The sequence below is a fragment of the Leiobunum rupestre genome, chromosome 10 (genome assembly GCF_980474605.1).
Source record: "Leiobunum rupestre chromosome 10, qqLeiRupe1.1.hap1, whole genome shotgun sequence".
Classification (NCBI taxonomy): domain Eukaryota; kingdom Metazoa; phylum Arthropoda; class Arachnida; order Opiliones; family Sclerosomatidae; genus Leiobunum; species Leiobunum rupestre.
This window is the reverse complement of record NC_143393.1, coordinates 18,912,339-18,935,371: the sequence shown is the minus strand read 5'-3', so window position 1 is coordinate 18,935,371 and position 23,033 is coordinate 18,912,339. Positions and strand designations below refer to the sequence as shown.

The window sequence follows — 23,033 nt, the reverse complement described above, 5'->3', positions numbered from 1 at the left end:
ATTTTGTAATGATTACGTAGAGTAGCAATTACTGTCATTGGAGTAGTTGGAGCTAGTTAAAAAACGACATTACATTTTGTTCAATTCTTATTTGCCCATTGTCTACGGGGTGTTACCCCAAAATCGCATCAATTGCCTTCATAATGTAACTACTTCTCTAAGGTTCTTTAGATATGTTCGCAATATACTACATCGGTTAATAAAACGAGACTCGTAACTCCACACAAAAAATATTCGTAACATTACGACACTGAATAAATTGTGGTGGCGCCATCATTGGTCTATTAATGTAAGCTTTTAAGGTGCCTTTAAAATATAATAATTCGTAATAATTTATAAAATGTTTCATATTCTAACTAAATATTTATTTAATAGGAACCCTCAAAATTATTTTTTGTAATATTTATAAAATAGAAACCGAAAATAGATGTCGCAACACTCGACTTTTAAAACAATGTCCGCTTCTCTACGAGAATAGTTTACCTTTATTATTACATAATTACATTTCGAGTTGAATATAAATTCCCTTGGGTCCCCTTAAACCGAAATAATTTAGATTTCCAATAAAAAGTGGATCACCTAAATCGTGAAGCAATCCAATTTCTGATTGGCATTCTCTAAATGACGTTGTTCAATAAAGCGCTGCCGTTATCTCGACAAACAATTCCGATAAACGTATTGATACTCGATACAACTCTCCAATTAATAGCGACAGTTATCGGTGAGGGGGGCGGCTGCGAATACCGATCCTATGACGGCGAGTTGTACACCTACACGACTTTCAACGGTGTAACCCTGTTGATATGAAGAGAGCTTAATCCTACTTCCGAGAAAGCGATAGGTGAACCTGATTCGAAGAACGACAGATCTAAATTTAAACATTGGACTTGTTCCTGGCGATCGAGACTAAAAAAATATGAAGAAAATACAAAATCCTAGTGAAGCCGAAATATTCAGCATTTCCATCACATAATCGTCGTTTTAAAGGTTTGTTACTTTACTTTTATCGATTGTGTTCCAGATTCTGTCTTTCACGAGACGGTGGATTATCTAGTTTTGGATTACGTATTCTGGTTTCATATATGCGAGTAAAGCGTTAGTCTCTATAGTACAATTTTAACATACTTTGTAACGTGAGTTCGTCTACTTTTAACCATATATGCGAGTAAAGCGTTAGTATCTAGTACAATTTTAACATACTTTGTAGCGCAAGTTCGTCTACTTTTAACCATCTATGCGAGTAAAGTGTTAGTATCTAGTACAATTTTAATATACTTTGTAGCGTGAGTTCGTCTACTTTTAACCATATATGCGAGTTAACATACTTTGTAGCGCAAGTTCATCTACTTGCGAGTAAAGCGTTAGTCTCTAGTACAATTTTAACAAACTTTGTAGCATAAGTTAGTCTACTTTTAATCAGGTCTGCCCCACTTTTGGTGGGACTGAATTTAAAATGTTGGTAATGCTTCAACTAAATATGGAAAACCTCTACGTGAAACAGTATGATGAAAAATCGAAAGCAAATTTACTTTCGCAACAAAGTATACGAGGGTCTGTTAAACATATTCTTAGGTACCTAAATGAATTCTTCGATCTAGTATGGATTGCTAAAATTTAGTTTAACCTTAGTAGGAAACGCGATAAAAACTTTACTTACCAATGTTTCCAAATTGAAGTTACTTTAGTCTATCAGACCAATCAGAAATAGCGATTTCATTAGGCCTAACTCGTTTATTTGCATTTTGATTGCGTGATTAGCTCTTGTCTGTGTCATACGTGAAAGCTTGATTAGATTATAATTGGAAAACGAATTATCTAAAAAACACTTAAGAGTATTCGTGAGATATTTCATACCTTAAGCGTGAATAAATTATACTTCCACATCGAAATGTCAGATATACCTTATAATGTGTTCTTTGTCGACGTTAACATTTGCAACACCTTCGTTGATCATCGAAAAAATACTCTTAAAGCATTTCTCTACTTGCCAAACCAAGTTCTATCAGTTCATCCCGTAATAATAACCCTCTATCCAATCTCAATGAAATCGTTTAGAGCTCTATAGAGGGTGAATGGGGTTCTATAGCCTATAGAGTGTTCTATAGAAAATCTGGTAGATAGGTCGGTATCTTAGCTTAAATTTGATATAAAATAATAAACAAATTCTGATGAAATTCTATTTTAATCTTAAAGAAACCCTAAGAAAATATTACTTTAGAAATAAAATAAAAAAAACCTCTAAGAAGTTTAAAGAAAATCCCCTAAATGTTTATAGAAACTTTTATTTACGTCCTAAAGAAACTTTTCAAGATTTTTATAGAAATTATTATATGGAATCTATAGAATCATCTTAAAACTTTCTAAAGATATTCTAAAAACATATTTAAAACTAAGACAATTGATGAAATCTTTTCTAAATATTCTAAATAACTTTTTCACAACTGATCTACTAACATTCTATAGAATCGCTTTATAGAAATGTCTATCGAAAGGTTTCGTAAGGGCATCGACAAATAACATAGGGACTCATAAGGTAAGCCAAACGCCCGGCAGGGAAATTTCCCAAGAACGGTCACGCTAAACGACTGGATCGCCACCTCGCGAATTTTTAAGGAAACAAAAATATAGGACAATATGGCTGCCTCCTAGCTCTCTGTTTATTTACATTTAGATTTTTTACGTATAATGACGGAAAAAAGTTTTTATGGCGACTGCAAGAATGATTCAAGGCGCGAAGTTGATGGAATTAAATACTATAAGTTTCCAAACCCTAAAAAACAATTTACTAAATTTTAAAAGTGGTTATTGAACAGCGGTTGGGCCTATATTGATAAATTCGACTGCAAGAAGAGTGCCAAATATGTTTGCTCACTACATTTCATAGGACAATCTGGACCAACTATTTTAAATCCACATCTAGTTCCACTAATTGGAAAGGTAATTAATCAGTCTGTTTATAATATTTCACATATTAAGTTTTCAAAATCGTTGTTAAGAATATCTGAAATAAAAAATCTATTAGCCAAGGCCTAGAAGTCATAAGCAATTATCAAAAGAAATATCTTAAACACAAGGCTAGAAAGATTCATTTCATTTTCTAACTATTCCAAATTTATTGTTACTAACACAAAATTAATTAATCCTGTATCAAAATTACTCGAAAAACATTTTTTACCTTTTATTAGCCACTTCTCGTTGACTCGTTTGGACGTTGCCATTTTGTCCTAAATTTCTTACTCCAGAGAGCCGAGCTAGAGGGCGCGTCGTTAGTTAGGCTAGACAGAAAAGGGCATACATTTCTATGCTTGCCTTATGAGTCCCTATGTTATTTGTCGATGGTAAGGGCAATATGCAGTAAGGAAATGATCTAATAATGATAATCAGCTAGGCTAATACCGAAGGCCGGGTTACAATGCGTAGGAAGGTGGGGGAAAGCCCTTCATGCGACTCGAGCCAACTATACACTAACTATTACCGCTAACCTTAAAAAGTTTTTACGGAAGGGGATACCATTAAGCCAGTGCAAACTCAACGCAGAAAGAGTTGTTCCGAGTTTTCACCAAGCGCCATAAGCAGGGATCGAACTCGGCTCCACTTGTTGCGAGGCGAAAGTGTTAACCACTCCGCTACCCTACTAGTTCACACTCGGGAAATTTGATAACCCTTAGTAATGATTCACTGTATTGTTGTACAATACGAATAACTAATAACGTGCTCTGTTATAATGGTAAAGCGAACGAGTTACTGCGGGAAATCCATGTTACACAACTCGAAAACGTTAGTTGAAACTTGTAGGCGAGTGCTTTATTCTGTACAATCTACGGGCCTACAAGTTTGCCCTGCATGTTTTCGTGGACTGGCTTAACCTGATAATTGTTTTCGGCGATGGTGAGATCACAAATATATCTTATATATCTGACAGTTACGACAAGATATGTAAATAATATATCAATCGATACGAAATATCGAGCACTCACGATCGGATTAAAGGGGAACGGTCAAGCTTTAACCAGTTAGATAGCCCTATAGCCCATTAAAAACTAAAAAATATTGAGTAGTTAATTTTTAATAAAAAAAAATTCGGGAAATCGAAAAGCGCGCGTCCGCCGCGACACCTGGTGAGAAGTTGGTGAGACAGAAAAACAACGTAAAAGCACGCGCTACTGAAGACGCGAAAAATTTGTTTCGCACGCGCGGCGCGTTCCAGTTATAAAATACTTAAGCCTAAATGGCGCGATTTTAAAAGTTAGGATAGTTCGCAAATCGCTCATACGGGGTTTTGGGCGCTGGCGGCAGCCCCTAAGATGACGGCGAAAATTCAAACCCAAACACCTGGCGTTATTTTGCGTTTCAACTTTTTGGGCCAAAAGCTATTTTTTCAAGACAAAAAAGGTAAGTGTTAGTATATTGAACGTCTTGTTAATCTTTTGATACGGAAATAAGGCCATATATGGAAAATCTTGGCCGTTCTCCTTTAATAATTTGGGCAAACGGGGCCCTATAACATTGGACATTCCATTACATCAATCGGTAGGAATTATCAATCGAAGGTTCAGAGAATTGATCATTTATGTTATCTCTGATACCGTTACGGCGATTAATTTTTACCTCTCCGAGGGGACTTTGTACCCTAGGAGGGGTGTCTGTCTGTCTGTCTGTCTGTGGGTCTGTCTGTCAGGCCTGCGAACGCGTTCGCATTTTCGAGGCAAAGGGTAATCACTTCGTACGCAGTTTCTTAGAATCAGGGAAAAGGTTTTTCCAAAAGCGCCCTCTTTTTGTCATTGGGTGTAGTATAATTTTTTAATCGGCCGGGATTCGAACCCGTGCCCTCTTGCACGGCAGGTGAGCGTTCACTGAAAATTAAAAACTCTTCCGAGGAGAGGTATATTTTGGCTTGCCAACTTGTTATGATTAATAAGGATTTTGTCAAATAGTCACATTCGATGTAAAATGTATGGGCTGACTTGTTCTAAAAATATTTGCTTTTAAAATGCCTTTAGTGCAATTATGCTCTCAAAAATAACATAGCTATTATTCATAGAAATTTTTAAAATGATAATTTCTTTATAAAAATCCCTAGAAATATCTGGATAGGTTTTTTAAGAAATATCTGGAAAAGTGTTTCGTTAGAAATACTGGGAAAGGATTTTCGTTAAAAATACCGGGAAAGGTTTTCGTTAGAAATATCTGGAAAGGTTTTTCGTTAAAAATACCAGGAAGGGTTTTCTTTAGAAATATCTAGAAAGGTGTTTCATTATAAATACTGGGAAAGGATTTTCGTTAGAAATATCTGGAAAGGATTTTCGTTAGAAATATCTGGAAAGGTTTTTCGTTAAAAATACTGGGAAAGGTTTTTCGTTAGAAATATCTGGAAAGGTTTTTCGTTAGAAATACCGGGACAGGTTTTCGTTAGAAATATCTGGAAAGGTGTTTCGTTAGAAATATCTCTAAAGGTTTTCGTTAGAATTACCTCTTAAGGTTTTCTTTAGAAATAGACTATAGGTTTGTCATTAGAAATATCTCTATAGCTTTTTCGTTAGAAATAATTATAAAGGTTTGTCTTTAGATATATGTATCTAAAGGTTTGTCTTTCGATATATATATGTATCTAAAGGTTTGTCTTTCGATATATATATATATCTAAAGGTTTTTCTCTAGAAATAGCTCTATAGGTTTTTCTCTAGAAATAGCTCTATAGATTTTTCTCTAGAAATAGCTCTATAGGTTTGTCTTTAAAAATATCTATAAAGTTTTTTCTTTGAAAAACGATTCTTTAGGAAATAAAATTTTGGAAAACAATCAGTCTATATACGTTTAGACGAAAATATTTTTAAACAATCTTGTCAAACCATATTGACCCATTTCTCATACTACGATATACTTTATCGGTTACGGTTTTTGACCAAGAAAATCACATTAGACTGGAAAAAGAAGGTGGGGTAAAGTTTGTCCACGAACTGATACGGAAAATTAAACTGTCAATATTGAACTGACGCGATAAAACGCTCCATTTTCTAGGTTTTTAGTTAAAGAAGCGAACATGGCGGGTACCTACGAACCGAGATCGTTCCAAGACTTCGGAAACAGCTTCCCATCAGCGCCGCCAGATGACAGCAGCGAACAATTGTATGATACCGTTCAAAATCGGTAATTCTATCGCGTTGTTTTTTGTAAAGATGACTGGAGTATAACTTAAATTATTCCTCGATAACAAGCGCGGACACTGAGTCGCTGGCGCCGAACCATCCTGAACCATGGAAGAAGATCAAGATGAAATACCCCAAAATGCAACTGACCACCAAGACGAGTCGACGAGATTCCCTTTGTTTCGTCTTCACCTTGAAATTCTTCCGGTTGCTGTGTTACTTCTTCAGTTTTATTATCATATTGGGCAGCTCTGTCATGTCCAAGTTGGTGTTGACGCTCATGTCCTATCAAAGCGTCGCCAATAGAACCATGGACATTGACGTCCCTTGTAAGTCTTTTATTCAGTACGGGAGAGTCTAAGGGGATTGAAACCAAGCGTAACCCATCTTTACACAGATCCAAATAAAAGGTTCACGGTTCAAACGACGGCGTTGGAGAGAATGGGTTGGATCTGGTCGTTGTGGTTCGTTATCATCATTCCAGAAATATTGGTTTTCCTCAATAGTTTATGGATATGCGTCTTCAAGAAGGCCTCAATGCCCTGGGTCACGTCTTTCTTTTTGGTAAGTTGACAAATTACCACTGACATTCGCGACCATAACGTCTATCACTGTTACCTTAAGTAACAGCGTATGTCTGGCACTGACCGATTTGGGTTAATGATATAGTCTGTCGCGAAGTGATTGTGTCGGCTAGGAGCAACAAACACAACACCCCACACAAGGAGAACGTAACCCGTCAAAATCGTGGATTTTCTTGTGTACATTTTTCATTGGCTAGACGCTTTAGCGCCTGCTGCCGTCGGAAGGGGAAAATTCGGAAATTACCTTCCCCCCCGCCCGTAAAACGTTCAGCGTAAAGGTTCGTGACGCTCGTCCAATGAAATTCGTACACAACCCTTCGTTAGCGTGTTTAAAAGCTAGCTGCGTTCTCCTTGTGTTTGTTGCTCCTAGGTGTCGGTGTAATCGGGAGTTCCGGAAGAGGTCACAACCGACTCTCTTCGTTGACCAATTTACTGTCAGGCTAATTTGACAGCGATAAGTACGAGTAAAAACGCGTTTAAGTTTTAAATGTCCAAAATAGCTACATTTAAAAACGAAAGGGATGACAACTTGTGGGGAGTTCTTTGTCCTTAGCCACGAAATTATCTATATGGCATTTGCGAAACCGACTATCATTAACCAAAATTAGCGTCGAAAGTATAGGGAGTGTCATCCATATTTTCATTGTGTTACTTATGCCATTAGGGAGTCGGTAAAGGCGGTGTAAACAAATTCGGTGTAGAGAAGTTTGGGGTAAGGAATTCTCTGAAAGGAAAGTTCGCTGTATATAATTTTGTTTTCCTTTATGATCATTATATCATATATATATCATATAATATCTCACAAAAGCTAGTGCAATAAGAGGCTGCTTAACATTGATATGAAGGTAGTTCGTGAAGTAATTGAACACACTAACGCTCCAAATGTTGCCGAGATTGAACCTCAGTTCGCCAAGAAAGGAATCATGCTCGCCTTCGAAATCGCTGTGGCTAAAGCGATCGGAGACGTATCCCCAGATATCAATGTCAAATTATGCTACCTATCTCAGTCAGTATCACCCAATTAGTGATCTAAGCAATATTTTAAAATATTTGAAAGGCGTTTCTAGCCATGTAAGGTTTAAAAAAAAAAATGATTGAAGAGAATTTTTCTTCACACCAAATTTTGCTATGCACTGAATTTTCCTTACAGAGAATTCCTCACACCAAACTTGCCAACACCGAACTTACCTAGACCCAGGCCATTACATACCAATAAATTACTAGGTTCTACTGGGCGAAACTCTTCACATTATTGGATTGTGCATTCTGGTTTTCGAAGTATTTTCCGGGTTGGACTCGGTGAGAGCCATCATGTTTGTCAACGGTATCTGCCTCGTGCCCGGGATACTGACGCTTTTGTCACGCAACAAAACCCAAAACTATTTCCGACTAAAGTTGGCAGTCGACGTCGCCTGCCTGATTGGAATTATGGGTGGAGTGATATTGTGGGCCCAAGGTGAGAGACAGTGGGTATTAATCTTAGTTGGCGTGCTCGTGTCCTGCAATTGGTGGGAAAACTTTGTCCGGAAAGATTCGAGTATCTCATTCATCAAATCCTTGGCGAAAATCCGAAAGAACTTGCAAACGAGAAATAGCCGAAACTTCGCGTATTTATTCGTGTCCCCGTGGAAGATACTGATTAGTTTCGTGGCCTTCATCGTCTATCTGGTCATTCATTCAACCGCCAAGGAAGATTTGGTAGACTTATTGTCTTCCTTCTCGAAGAGTTTCCAGAACCACAACGTGCCATTGGTCGAAGCGTGGCAAACCGAGTCCCAATTGTATCGCGGCAAAATGAGCGAGCCATTGACGTCCAACGGACTGTTGCCTCTGTACCTTCTGCTCTTCCAAGCGGGAATGGCATTCTTCTGCTACAGCGCGTCCCTCTTCGCCTGTCGGATTGGCATCCAAGAGTTCTCTTTCTCGTTGGCCCTATTGATCTCGACACCCATCTCAGTGTTCCTGTCCAGCTCCGCTTGCAGTTGGCGCATGGAGGACCCTAGTTTCCTGACCAACGTGTTCCCTAGGCACATCTACTGGAACTGTCCCGATCACGACTTCTTCGAGACATTCCTGACGCTGAAATACGGTTGGGTCTGGGTGTTATGGTTCTTCAGTCAAATGTGGCTTACGGCACACATATGGTCACCCTCTAGAAATAACGAAGAGTAAGTATCATAAATAACTATTGACATGTCCTATTTATCCAATACTATTTTTTCTACTATAGTTTGTTTCAAAAATATCTGTATACATAAAAACGGTGCTAAGGGCTGACAACTCTCACGAATAGACTACCCGAGGTGATAATCACCGATTTTGTTGAAACTTGGTGGGTACGTAGACCTTATGGTAACAAGAAATTTCACGAAGATAAAAGTTGCAATGGGCATTAGTTTTGCCATGGCAACCGAAAATGTTTTTGACAACACAGTATGTATATTTTCCCATTGAAAATGACATGGGAATCTGAGCACTTCTAAAAAATAATAATAATAATTCTAATTAAAATTATTAATTTTTGATCAAATTCAAACAACTAAATTCTATTTTATTAATTTTGATAAAATTCATTTATTACCGTCGATTTGGCGATTGGTTGGTAAATACAACTTTTTATTTTTATATTTCGTTTTTCTCCATTTTTACCGATTCTGATCAAATTTGATCAAATTGACCAAAATTCATCAAAATATCATAAAATTAATTTCATTTGTCACTTTTGATCTATTTTTTTGGTTTTGAAAATTTCACAGGGGGGACCTTTAGAAGCGCTCAGATTCCCATGTTATTTTCAATGGGAAAATATACATACTGTGTTGTCAAAAACATTTTCGGTTGCCATGGCAAAACTAATGCCCATTGCAACTTTTCCCTTGGTGAAATATCATGTTACCATAAGGTCTACATACCCACCTAGTTTCAACAAAATCGGTGATTATCACCTCGGGTAGTCTCCTCGTCAGTGAGTTGTTACTAGTTTTACGCTTGTTAACATTTCCGCCGAGGCCTATCAAAACGTTAAACCCAACGGAAATAAAAACCGAAATAGTGATGACCTACTGTCATACTTATATAATATGTTACTTATGGGGTTACTGAATTACCAATTACGGAACATTTGTTAGAAACATTTCCAAACTATACAGGTTTTTCGTTTTGCCAATGTACACGGGAGCCATTGTAGAGCAGTCTTTAGTGACCAACAGAGTGAACGAAGCGAAGAAGGTTTCCCAGACGATAATTCACGAAATTGTGAGTTGATCTAAATACTAGCACAGACGTCATCATTGACTAGTAAATCGCGTTTCGTAGCACCCGGAAATCCAACAATTCTACGACTCGGAATACGATCATATCCGATCCAACACGGTCATCTACGGTTGCGCCACCATGTGGCACGAGGACAAGGATGAAATGCGGGACATGATGAAGTCCATCATGAGGATGGACAAAGAACTTCAGAAGCAAAGACTAGCCAGGCAGTTGTCCGATCAAACCGTCGAAGAGAGAGCCAAATACGACTTTGACTTTCAAAGTAGGCACTCCTCAAATACCCCACGTCCAACCACATAAGTCTATAATTCAGTAACATAAATGTATCAGTTTAGGTTGGGTTTCAATTGGGCCAAAAAGCAGGGACGGTTAGCGCCAACTTTTAAAATCTACGTTAGGCCTAAGGGCTGGTTTTCACTAGAGCATGAATTGAGTTGCCCATGTTAAAAAATAAATAAATAAATAATCAGCTAGGCTAATACCCAAGGCACCACCTTAGGCCTAAGTCATCATGCGACTTTTGAAGCCCTTAATTTAGGTGGCCGGGTTACAATGCGTAGGAGGGTGGTGGCAAGCCCTGCATGCCACGAGATCGAGCCAACAGCTCCCTACACTAACTATTACCGTTAACCTAGACAAGTTTTTATGGAAGGGGAAACCGAAGAACTCGGGGAAAAACCCCTTAAACCAGTGGGGAGAGAACTTGCAAACTCAACGCAGAAGGAGTTGTTCCGAGTTTTCACCCAGTGCCACAAGCTGGGATCGAACCCGGCTCCTCTTGCTGCGAGGCGAAAGTGCTAACCACTCCGCCACCCCACTACCTTTCACCTCATTTAAAAAATTCTGGCAGCGCTGTAAATATATTTAGGGCTGAGCTATGTAGTCGACAACTAAGACATTTAAGGTGCCATTTATCTCCTGTTCCACGTCTCAGAGTTGAGTAAAACACCTTTGAAAACAAAGCCTTAGGACTCAGCTAGTTAAATGTTTCGACGCTTGCTGTCGCAGCGTTTTTGCTCTATTGAAATAAGAACCGTTAGCTACGTTTGGAAATGACGTAGAATTGACGTCATACTTAATAAGATAAGCTCATTTAGAAATAAAAATAAGCAACTGCAAAACAAAGAATCACGCTTAAAAAAGCCTGAAGACCATTAAAAAAACCACGTGGTCATTATAAAAATGGCTCTCAGTAAAAACACTAAGACAGGGAACTGATGCATTTATGTGAAACGTCATTATGAACTAATGGTACAACGTTTCTTAGCGCACATTTTCTTGGATGACGCGTTCGAATTCAAGAAGATCGAAGGCCAAAAAGATTTCAGAATAGTGAACAAATACGTGAAGCAGTTAGTCAAAGCCAAACTGGACGCCGAAAAGTAAACTAAAGCGAATAATTAAGTCAGGCATCAGGTAGACCTATATAAGATATGAAATTTCCCAAAAGGAGACATTGCACTACCCATTCCATTTGTCATGGCAACCGAAAATGTCTTTGATCACTTAAAACCAAAATAAGATTTTTTCCTTTTTTTACCCTAAAATTGTTCCAATTAACCCAAAAATGATGAAATTTACCTAAATGTGGTACAAATTACCCTTTTCGTGATTTTCAAATTTAGAAAAAAAATTGTAGCTAGGACCCTGTGAAACCGACAAATTCCATGCTTTTTTAAAAGGAGATTTTTTGTTATAAGTGGTCAAAAACATTTTCGGTTGCCATGGCAAATCGAATGGGTAGTGCAACGTCTCATTTTGGGAAATTTCATATCTCATATAGGTCTACATCACGGCCGACTTTGAACAAAATCGGCAATAAACACCTCGGGTACTCTCCTTGTTAGTGGAACCTATAAGCTATACACAGTGTAGTTCTGTTCTTGGGCGAATAGTTCATTTCAGTGCTCATTAACACTGATAAATGTTTTACTGTAGGTATTTTCTTTTCGCTTGTTCCGGGAAATCGGAGTAGGATAAGAAGAGTAAGACTATGACGTCATTTTACTCCGATTCTGTGGTGGAGTAAAAACGTTTTTCCAAAATAGCTGCGTGTGACCTTTTTAGCAAATAAATTCGGGCTAGCAGATGACAAAATCCGATTTACTCCTTTACACCTCCTTTTCAGAAGGAGTAAAAAGTGTAGCCCTAATACTCCGAATTGGACGAAGTAATTCTCATCCCGGGAACAAGCGAATAAAACGTTTTAGGGTAAAAAGAGTACACTTTTAGTCCGAGAACAGGCGAAAAGAAACCATCTAGTTTAGGTTTTATTTGAGTCAGTTGTTTGACAGTGTAGCCAATAGCTTCCACTAACGCCATACGTATACAACGTTTGATTGTCGAGATTTCAATTTTTAGAATCATGTACGCTAAAGACGAGGTTGAAATTGGTCAACCGGCCACAATCTTCGTGACGCCCTACGGAGGAAAAATTATTTGGACCTTACCAGGAAATTCCAAAGTTTACGTTCACTTAAAAGATAAACTCAAGATAAAAAACAAGAAACGGTGGAGTCAGGTAAGATAATTATAGAACGGAAATAGAATTGTTGAATCCGAACAAATTCCTGACGCGTAGGTGATGTACATGTTCTATTTGATCGGCTATCTCATGCTGGAAAACCAATTCAATCGAGAAGAAGCCGAAGAAAATACCTTCATCTTGGCCTTGGATGGTGACGTCGACTTCAAACCGGAAGCTATCCAAAGACTGTTAGATCTGATGCAAAGAGACTCCTCGTTGGGCGCCGCTTGTGGCCGGATTCATCCCATTGGTCAAGGTAAGTTATGACCCCCTCACGACGTAGAATCACCCCAATGAAGATACGTTTCGTTGCAGGTCCAATAGCGTGGTACCAACGCTTCGAGTACGCCATTGGTCACTGGCTTCAAAAAGCGACGGAGCACGTGACGGGCTGCGTTCTTTGTTCTCCGGGCTGTTTCTCGCTCTTCAGAGCAAGGTCCTTGTTGGAGATCGTGGAAACCTACGCCCAAAAAGCGACCAAATCCATTGAGCGCGTTCAGTTTGACCTCGGTATGATCATAATCAGCTAGGCAAGGCACCTCCTAAGGCCCAAGTTATCAAGCGACCCCTTACGAAAATGACTCGATTCAAGGTCCAAATTTGGTTCCAAATGGAATCCAATTGGATTGGAAACCAATTTTCTTTGGATAAAATCATTTTGATCAAATCGGAATGAAGTTGAATTTCACACATAATTAGATCAAATTTTGGACAGCAATTTTTTATTTTGATCTGCCCAATTTAGGAATGAAATTTTATCCAAAGTTTTCCCAAGGGGTCATATGTAACAATAACTAATTAGTTAACGTTACATTTCATATTTACTATTGACGACTTTTAAAATTCATTTTGCGCGTGAAAATACCTCTACATGTTATGGTCAAAAAAGCACGCAAAGAAGGCTGTGTGCCCAAGACATGTACCTGTAGTGTCGCGCGCTAAAACGTCATTTCAAAATCCGTCAATTCTCCACCACTCTCCCCCTATTCGGCTTTCCGTTGCTACGCAATTCGTTTTGAAATTTTTAATGTTTAGGCTTAGTTCCTCTTTTCGGTTTAACAGTCGCGAGCCAGATTTCCCGCACGGTACTGATGAGTTCCAACTAAGACGAAACCGGTCTACCGTTGGAAATTCTGGCAATTTTATTTATTTTTAATTTAGTTTTTCACTCGAAGATCTATTGGTCCGAGTTTCGCGTCTTTTGTTTGCTCGAAGACCTATCGGTACGAGCTATGTAAGTTTTTAAATTTTCTTCAAATTTGTTTAGGGTTTAGCTTTTTTATCCCTTTTTATAATGGACTAATCTACTAATTCGCTAATTTGATCAACTAATAAGTATGCCAAACTGAATGCAACCTAGTTCAAGAGATTTTACGTAAATTGCGTCACTTCCTGAGTGTGACGAAATACGCATCATCAACGTTTCAGATGGGAAACGGATATACCGAAATTAATCTTGCTGGTGTCTTTGACTGGCTTAGCGTATCTCACGAAATCCTAAAATTTCTTAAACCTTTAACTTATTTTATCCGCATGTTGATCGATTTAGTAGACACTTCAACTTTTTAGTTCTCATATTCTCTGCATGGCCACTGAAAGCCAGCCCCCCGGGAAAATATAAATTGCGGGCCCTAAAGAGAGCCGTTACTTCTGGAGATATCTATACATTTTCGGAGAGAAACCCGGTGGAAGTATACCCCGATCGTTCAATTTCGGGCCCCCAGGGCCCCATGCTGCACGGGCCCCGGTAATTTCTACCGGTTTCCCGCCTCTCAAAGTCAGGCCTGATTCTATGTTCTAGATGTTATGCAGAGGCATACTTATGAGTGATTATGTTACATATGATAACAGGTGGTTTCTTTACCCCTGTTCTCGGACTAAAAGTGTACTCTTTTTACCCTAAGCCGTTTTATTCGCCTGTTCCGGGGATGATAATCACATCGTCCCATAAACTATTCGCTTGTTCCGGAGTATTAGGGCTCCACTTTTTACTGAAAAGAAGGTGTAAAGGAGTAAATCGAATTTTATCGTCTGCTAACCAGAATTTATCTGCTAAAAAGACCACAGGCATCCATTTTGGAAAAAAGTTTTAGCTCCAACTCAAACTATTCGCCACCACAGTATCGGAGTAAAATGACGTCATAGCCTTACTCTTCTTACCCTACTCCGAAATCCCGGACCAAGCGAAAAGAAACCACCTACGGTGGAAAATATAGCGATTATCAGAAACGTATCTAAAATACACAGGCGAGGATCGTTGGTTGTGCACTTTGCTTCTGAAACGAGGTTACCGTATCGAGTACAGCGCCGCTTCGGACGCCTACACCAGATGTCCCGATTCGTTCAAAGTCTTTTACAACCAGAGGCGACGTTGGGGACCTTCTACCATGGCCAACATCCTCGATATTTTGACCGGCTGGAAGGAGACGGTGAAACGAAATCCCAGCATATCGACTGCTTACATTCTCTACACGGGTCTGATCATGATAGGAACCGTCCTCGGTCCTGGTACCATCTTCTTGATGATCACGGGTGCCATCTCGGCTGCCTTCAAAGTCTCCAACGCCACGGCGCTCTTGGTCAACGTGGTGCCCATTACGGTCTTCGTCCTAGTTTGTTTCTTCACCAAAGAGAACTTTCAGGTACGTCTGACGCGAGTTTCAATGATTGGATGACGACGAGAAAGAGGACAAAGCTTTTATCCATTCTCAGATTCTGCTGGCCATGATACTCAGTACCTTGTACGCCCTGTTAATGATGGCGGTACTAATCGGGACCTCAATCCAACTCAAGGATGACGGCATCACATCTCCTTCCGGATTATTCTTGATCGCTCTCGCTGCTAGCTTCATTATAGCGGCCATCCTGCATCCTCAAGAATTCTATTGCCTGAAGCACGGAATCCTTTACTTTCTGCTGGTGCCTTCGATGTACCTCTTACTCATGTTGTACTCTCTGATCAACATGAACAACATTTCGTGGGGAACGAGGGAAAACGCCACACCAGAGGCTCAAACACCAGGGCAAGAAGACAAATCATTAGAAGCTAAAGATTCGAAAGACAAAAGCACCGAGAAGAAAAACAGCGGCTACTTCTCAAACTTCTCCAAATTCTTCGATGTTAAAAAAGACCAGTCCGCCTTTTCCAAATTCTGTTCCTGTTTCTTGTGCACGTACGAGAAGGAGGACGAAGCTACGCAACAATTACTTCAAAGAGTTGGCGTGTTGGTGGAAGAGACCAACATGAAAATCAACCACATGGAAAGATCGACAGTGGGATTCAGGTAATTCTTCATTCTTTATCTTTCATTGGATCTATCGATGTCGTTGTCCGCAGTTACTTTTATCCAAATAATAGTCTTTTCAACCCTCCTGGGCTACTTATGAAGAATGTCCTCCCTTTCAAATTTCTAGCCTGCATTTACAATTGTTAGAAACCGCGATACTCGATTAAGAAATTAATTAGGATTCACCTTCGAGGTGCACATAAAGGAGTCCTCGATAGTTGAGAAGACTATATCCAAGCCTATGTACAACTAGGCGGGCGTCGTCTATTGCAATGTCTCTCGTGTCCAATGCCAAGCGCTAAATTTTATTTCGTAAACTATAATAAAATCATTTTCGATTGACCAAAAATATTATTATAACTAAAATCACAAACTTTCTTTCCTTTAGGAATTTAACGTCCCCATTGGGTCATAAACAATTCATCCCACCGTCGATGGCAGCTAGTACCTCATTGGAAACGTTGGTCGAAGCTGATTATCAGAACCAGGACGAAATAGAGCAGACGACTCAACCAGTCAGCGTCGAACGAAACCAGGACGAAGCGAAAGCGTACGCTAAGAACGAGGTGGATAGATGGACAAGAGCCAAAACGTTTCAAGACTGCGTGGTGACGCCGTTGAATAAGCAAGAAGAGCAATTCTGGAGTGAGATGATCGAGGAGTACTTGAAACCTGACAAACCGTTGACGGCGAAGGAGAAAGAAGACGGCGACCAAGAGTTGAAGGACATGAGGAACAATTACGTGTTCGCGTTCTTCATGCTTAACGGAATATTCATTCTGATCGTGTTTTTGCTGCAAATGAACAAAGAAGAGTTATACATAACTTGGCCCATCAACGCCAAGTACCATATCACCTACGTCCCCGTCAGCAACCTGATCCAAATCGATAGAGAGTATTTGCATTTAGAACCATTCGGATTCGTTTTCGCGCTGTTCTTCGGAGTGATTTTGGTCTTGCAGTTCCTGGCGATGTTGGTTCACAGGTTTGTTATATATATATATATATATATATATATACTAAAAATATTGATAGCCAGGGTTAACAATTAAAAATGTGAAATTGTCCCATCAGATAAGTTGCCAAATCGAAATTTTCATTACTTCAAGGTCATCGAAATATTTTGTAGACAGCCGTTAACTTTAGCCAATCAGATTCAATTTTTAAATTGAACTGGCTCTTACGGGACCCAATAAATATTAAATTATACGAACTACGAAAATTAATTCTTCTGAACGCGTATCTTATAGAATTAGGTATTGGAAAATGAAATTTCACGTGATAATTTCCAATATCATAGCGGAATTATTTTAAGAATCGTTAGATTATCAGTTTTTAATCCAGTTTGAAAGTTGTTTAGCATTCATTTGAGCTAAAACCAATTGGATGCGTAATTTCACGTAGAGACAACGACAATAAGACTTTCTTACATTCCAGATTCGGCACCTTTACCCAACTAATGGAGGATACGACTCTGAGTTGCTCAGTAAAAGTATCTGACGAGTTGGACTTCGAAGATGAGGACGAAGAGCGTAACGAAGAGGACTCGGACGACGAAGTCACGAAACCAGAAGACAGGAAGAAATCTTTGGCCGCTCTCGCGCTGTCCAAGGACCCGTCCGTCCGCAGAGGGTCCGTGGCCGCGTTCATCCTCAAAGAAGAGGAGAAGGTACCGGCGAAGAATTTGGAAATGGCCTATATCAAGAAGATCCAAGAGAAAGGGGAAGAATTAGACAGTCTAGCCAGAAGCAACGCTCCCATTTTAAGTAAGTGGTCTTTCGAGTGCACTCGAGGAATACGCAATTACAGAAGTACATAATGAACGCCCTTCGCTCGGTCCAATAGTAACAGCACTATAACAGAGATCCACTAAGGAACTATACAAGGTGTTTCAAAAGGTTATGCAAAATTTTTAAAGAGTTGTAGGGGGTGAGTTGAGAAGTATGCCTGTTTTTTTCCATTTTCCTACGATGAGGGCTTCAAAGTGTGGCCTACTACGATGTTCAACTGATAACTTTAAAAGTACTCTTGTTAGAGTACTGAAATTTGTTAGACAACCTCAACGTGGTTCAGGGTCTTTAGTTCGAAAATTTCAGCTCACAAAACTCCGTCTTCTACACGTTATCAACTTAACGACCGTCTTGTTTTTGGCCTAACATTGCTCAACTTTCTATTTCGCAAATCAGACCGAGTCAACGCTAGTTAACCATAAAATGAGACGGGGAACACTTTTCTAATTGGAACCAACTTCGTAACTCTTACGGTTCTCAAGTTAATTTTCGAACGACCTTGAAGACATGGTTCATGGTCATTGAAATTTTCATAGTTGGTTGACCCCGTGAGTGCTCTATAACAACCTAAAATTTCAAAATCGTAGCTAAAACACATTTTGAGATATTCGCCCTGGTCCATTTTTTAGTTAACCTCCTGTATCCCTTATAACGTGTTTTAAAGTTTTAGTTTCAGTTTTCTCCAGTTATAATAATTTTCTGTGAAAAATTGTTGCTTCCACTATTCAAACCTGCGCCAATCAATTAGACCAGAGCTTACGCTACGACTACAAGGCGCAACGGCAGATGTCGCCACCGAGTCGAAATATAGGCACTGCTTTTATTTAAAATTTGCATTCCGTTGCAACACAGTACCTCGAAACATTTAGTTACTTTTAAATCGATTCAATGTAAGTGGTTAATATCTTACTTTGAAAATCGGGTAAAAAGAGAGGCTATAGTTGTGGTTACATCTTCTGTGCTAAACTGAATAAATTCTTGCTAAAATATATCAGATTATAATTCAAATAACTCAAAATTGCATTGGCAAGAATACATGTACCTAAGAATTATATTAATAATTCGTCCGCTTTTTAAACATAAAAAGTAAACATAGATGGCGACTGTATACCTGAAAGAGTGTCGCTAAAAATCGAAAGACGAGCTTCGCTTCAAAGTATGCGAGTGTGGAGTTTAGACACTGAATGTATTCTTGGCATTACCAAATAAACCTCAAATTCTTACCCAGAACCCACCAGAAGAATGCAATTTTCTTTGAAGTAAAGCTATTCTATGGGCTCTTTGAGTAACGTGATCCCGAGATCAATCAAATACTTGTTTGAAACTGTGGAAGCTAGAATAGGCAAGACCAAGTCTTCTTACCCTATTTACTATTACTAGATCATATGCCTCGTTACTTGCTAACTAGACGGCTACTTGGAAAAGGTTTTTTTTTACCATTTACCACGGTAACCGTGGGAATACCGCGGGAATGGGCGAGAATCACATTAAGATCTTAATTTCGGTTAAAGAATGAATGGAAATGTAATTTTGAGTTCGGGAATGGTAGGGAATGGATTTTCTCTCTTGTCGCAATATTTGAATATCTAATGAGAATTTCGGGAATGGCATGGAATGGGAATGGAGGGAATGGTATTGAATGGGAAATTCTGGAAGGGTATTGAATGGGAAATTCTTGAATGGTAAGTAATGGGAATGGATTGGAATGTTATGGAATGGTAATTTCGGGAATGGTATGTAATGGAATGGATGGGAATGGTATGGAGTGGGAATTTCGGGAATAGTATGGAATGAGAATGGATGGAAAACAAACATTTGAACGAAAATGGGATGGAAATGGTAAATGTTTCCATGAGAATGGGAGGAAAAAGCAAAGTTTTCGCTTCAAACGCAGCACTCTATTCGCTATCTGCAGCAAAAGTGCAGCAAGTAAAAAAACCCCATTTTGAGGAAAACAAGTTTTTAGCTTTAAATTTGATAGTGTTTAAAGATGGTTCAAGCTAGGAGCAACAAACACAGCACCCCACACAAGGAGAACGCAACCCGTCCAAAGTCGTGCATTTTCTTGCGTACAGTTTTCATTTGTTAGACGCTTTAGCGCCTGCTGCCGTCGGAAGGGGAAAATTCGGAAATTGTCTTCCCCCTTTCCGTAAAACGTTCAGCGTAAAGGTTCGTCCAATGAAATTTGTACACAACACTGGGTTAGCGTGTTTAAAGGCTAGCTGCGTTCTCCTTGTGTTTGTTGCTCCTAAGTTCAAGCAACATTAAAAATTAAGTATTGAGTCAGCCTAATGGCCAAATAACCGATGATTCATTTTCACAATTTCTTTCGAAAGTTACGTATTTTGACTTTTACTCTGATAGCGTATTGCTAACATAGTATCACTTTGCAGAGAAAATGAGCAGAAAGCAGCTGCGAATTCGTCGCATGAGCAAAGACCCCCGATTCCTGGGGCTGACCTCCAAAAGAGACGACGGCGACACGGACTCGATCAGGAGCAGGGCCAGCACGTCCGTCAGTCGAAACAACTCCTTCGACTCCAGCATGGGACGTCCCAGGAGGTTTCTGAGAAACCACAGTCAGAAGAGTCGTAACAGTAACGCTCTGCGAAATTCCGCATTGTCCATGGTGAGCTCCGAGATGGACATCGTGGAACTCGGCGAGGGAACCAGTTCTTCAACCGGAAACCAATCAGCCATAATAAATCACGACGTTCGAGCTGAAACTCCAGCGTGATTACAATGACGAATTAAATATAGTTACGGGGAAACAAAAATTTTCAGGGAAACCATTAGGGGTTTGATGTTAATGCTTTTATTTATACTAGACGGCGCTTAAAATATAAGACTTAATACCAGAAAACAAGTTCCAACACTATTTTAATCAGAAGTTTCATTTAAGCCAAGGAATACCTCTGCGTGTGGTGCCATACCAGAGTGATTGAGAAAAATTATTTCACCTCGGGCAGGAATCGAACCTACGACCTTTGAGTTACCGTCCCAACGCCACTACCATTGAACTACCGCGGCCACGAATAATTAGGCCTCAAACACTCAATTTATCAATGACTCGATCTGGTTCACTTTATTGACGGGATACATTTAACCCGTTGTTGACGGTGCCGCAGCATTTTACGTCAAATAATTTATAACAGGTCCTTGATAGCCTCTGGTATGGCACCACACGCAGAGGTATTCCTTGGCTTAAATGAAACTTCTAATTAAAATTCCTGCGTGATATCCAAAATAAATTCTCACTATTTTAATCGTTTTTATGTTTAAACTATAAACTATGTTTAGTAAATGACCATCTCGATCTTCAGAATATTTATCTCTAAAATAAACTAAAATCTTATAATAATAATAGACTATAAACAGGGTGATTTTAACCTTAAAAATGGCTATCTTTTAAATTATAAAGTTGATATTTTTCGCGGTTTTCCGAACATTTTTACGTTTTAGCCTGTTGGCGCCATCTAGTAAGACTTCGGGTAATTAAAAATCGACCACTAATGGCGTTACCCCAGTGATCTTCTCCCTTTGTAAAATATGTATCGGTCCATTATTTATCGTAGAAAGGTTATATCGGTCTTCACCAAGAACTCAATTAGGTACCGAGAACTTCAGCGTCATTTTCCCTCACCAACATTTTACAGAGGACAGCTAATAAAATAGGCTTTTAATTTTAAGGCTTTTTTACGTCTTTCGCTTTGTATGAATATTGTTTTGATACCAAATATAATATTATAAATTAAATTATAATTGTTTCCTAACTAAGTAATTAGTGGCTACTTGTGCATTAATTATAGGGGGAGTTTTCGGATTTTAAAAACGTTTCCAGAACGCAAGTGCTTCTCACCCTCCATGAACCCCAGGCTTAATGTTTCCTTGACGCCTAAAACCTCTCAAAGGTTCCTACTCCCCTAGAAAACTTAGAAATCAACCTTAAAAGATCTACTACCAAAACTACACCTTCAAACGAAACCCTCCAATTTCCCCAATTGTTTGGCGCCATCTGGTAGAGCAAACGCGGATAATTAGAATATTTATTTTCTATAGAGCCCAATAAGCAGCTTTTGTAAAATGTCAAATCCAGTAGTTAAGTGCATCTCTCGCGTTGGCCGCTGGTTGACTTCGTGTTTAATGAAAACGTGTATATATGTCATGTCAATAGTTGATTTTATAAAATGTCTTTACGCTTGCCCAACTTGTTGAAATGTTGCCCTGGAATAGTTCAGCCAATGCCTAAGAATGAGTTCATAAACTCTTTAGTGGGAGAGAAAACGGATCCACAGCGGAAGCGGGGAGGCAACATTTTAACAAGATGGCCAAGGTTATTTTATAAAAAGAACTATTGGTCTGTTTAAATGTTAAATTTATCATATATACCTATATAGTTTTTAGATAATTAATAAGCAGGCTAAGCATACTACGTCTACAGTACTACGTTTTATAGGGTTTAACTTGTCTAGTTTTTTTAGAAGTTTTTAAGTTGAAATAAAATAAAATAAAATAAAATAAAATAAATAAATTAAATAGTGTCAAAACAAGTCTTCGACAAATAGCGTTAATATTTCAATTTGAAATTTCAATTGAAATCTGACCAATGTTGCGAGTCTCGCTTCTGTCAACGGAATGACTCGTAGGTTCTCGGTATCTGGATTTCAAACTTGTAATTATGTAAATTTCAGCAATAAATATTTCTTATTAATTTCTATCGCTTTCTAATTATTTGTAATCCGATTTAGCACGACCTTAGATGACTTACGTGATCGTCAATCTAATACCAGAAGCTAATTATACGGCAGATGCACTTCGGAGAAAATTAAAGTGGCCAGAATCGAGAAATGATGAGCCCCACGTACAATCAATTAGGTGGCTTCCCCATTCGCTGTCAGGTTAAAAAAACTAAAATATAGGCGCTAAACTCAAATTCTCATCAAGGCCATCGTAGCGGATATATTGGGACTGCATACTATAGAAGCAATACCTTATTATTGTAGAGGGAGAATAGGCTGCTCGCAACTATAGCCCATGTTTTCATGATGTCTCGTTGATATTCCACGCCTACACGGAGAGAGAGATAAGCTATCGTACCGGAGTGTCTTCCCCCCTTACTGACACAAGGGGGGGGGATTACACGATGAAAGGTGGAGGGCGTGGTCTAACATCCGGGGAATCACGAGGCGAACAGGGATCCTGCTACGTATTCTCCGTTCGACTTTATAGATTCTTGTTGGATGGCGGGAAAGCCAATGGCTGTCATTAGGGACTCTTTGGCTGGGTAGTCAATTGGCAGAAGGGCACGAAAAACGAATAAGAGGTCATTAAGAAGTTCCCGATCCAATCAAGTTATTGTCAAGTGTTTCAGGCCTCCGCTAAAGCTATCTAAGTAAGTGCTAAGCCGTTTTTCGGATTTGCTG

At 39.1% G+C, this 23,033-nt stretch overlaps 1 protein-coding gene across 2 annotated transcripts; it reads left to right on the top strand.

Annotated features, from left to right (window-relative positions):
* The first annotated feature begins 745 nt into the window (after positions 1-745).
* Positions 746-22,327, top strand: LOC149924947 (chitin synthase chs-2-like). Of its 2 annotated transcripts, none has more exons than XM_090160196.1 (16): positions 746-987; positions 6,019-6,126; positions 6,216-6,475; positions 6,544-6,710; positions 7,955-8,898; positions 9,880-9,985; positions 10,046-10,268; positions 11,274-11,388; positions 12,368-12,527; positions 12,588-12,789; positions 12,849-13,043; positions 14,781-15,175; positions 15,246-15,817; positions 16,209-16,805; positions 17,258-17,586; positions 20,004-22,327. In XM_090160196.1, the coding sequence occupies exons 2-16, from the start codon at positions 6,041-6,043 to the stop codon at positions 20,345-20,347; spliced, it is 4,695 nt and encodes a 1,564-aa protein (XP_090016322.1). In that variant the 5' UTR covers positions 746-987; positions 6,019-6,040; the 3' UTR covers positions 20,348-22,327. The 2 variants fall into 2 exon arrangements, with proteins under 2 accessions (XP_090016322.1, XP_090016321.1); XM_090160195.1 differs by having other exon boundaries at positions 6,019-6,147.
* The last annotated feature ends 706 nt before the right edge of the window (positions 22,328-23,033 follow it).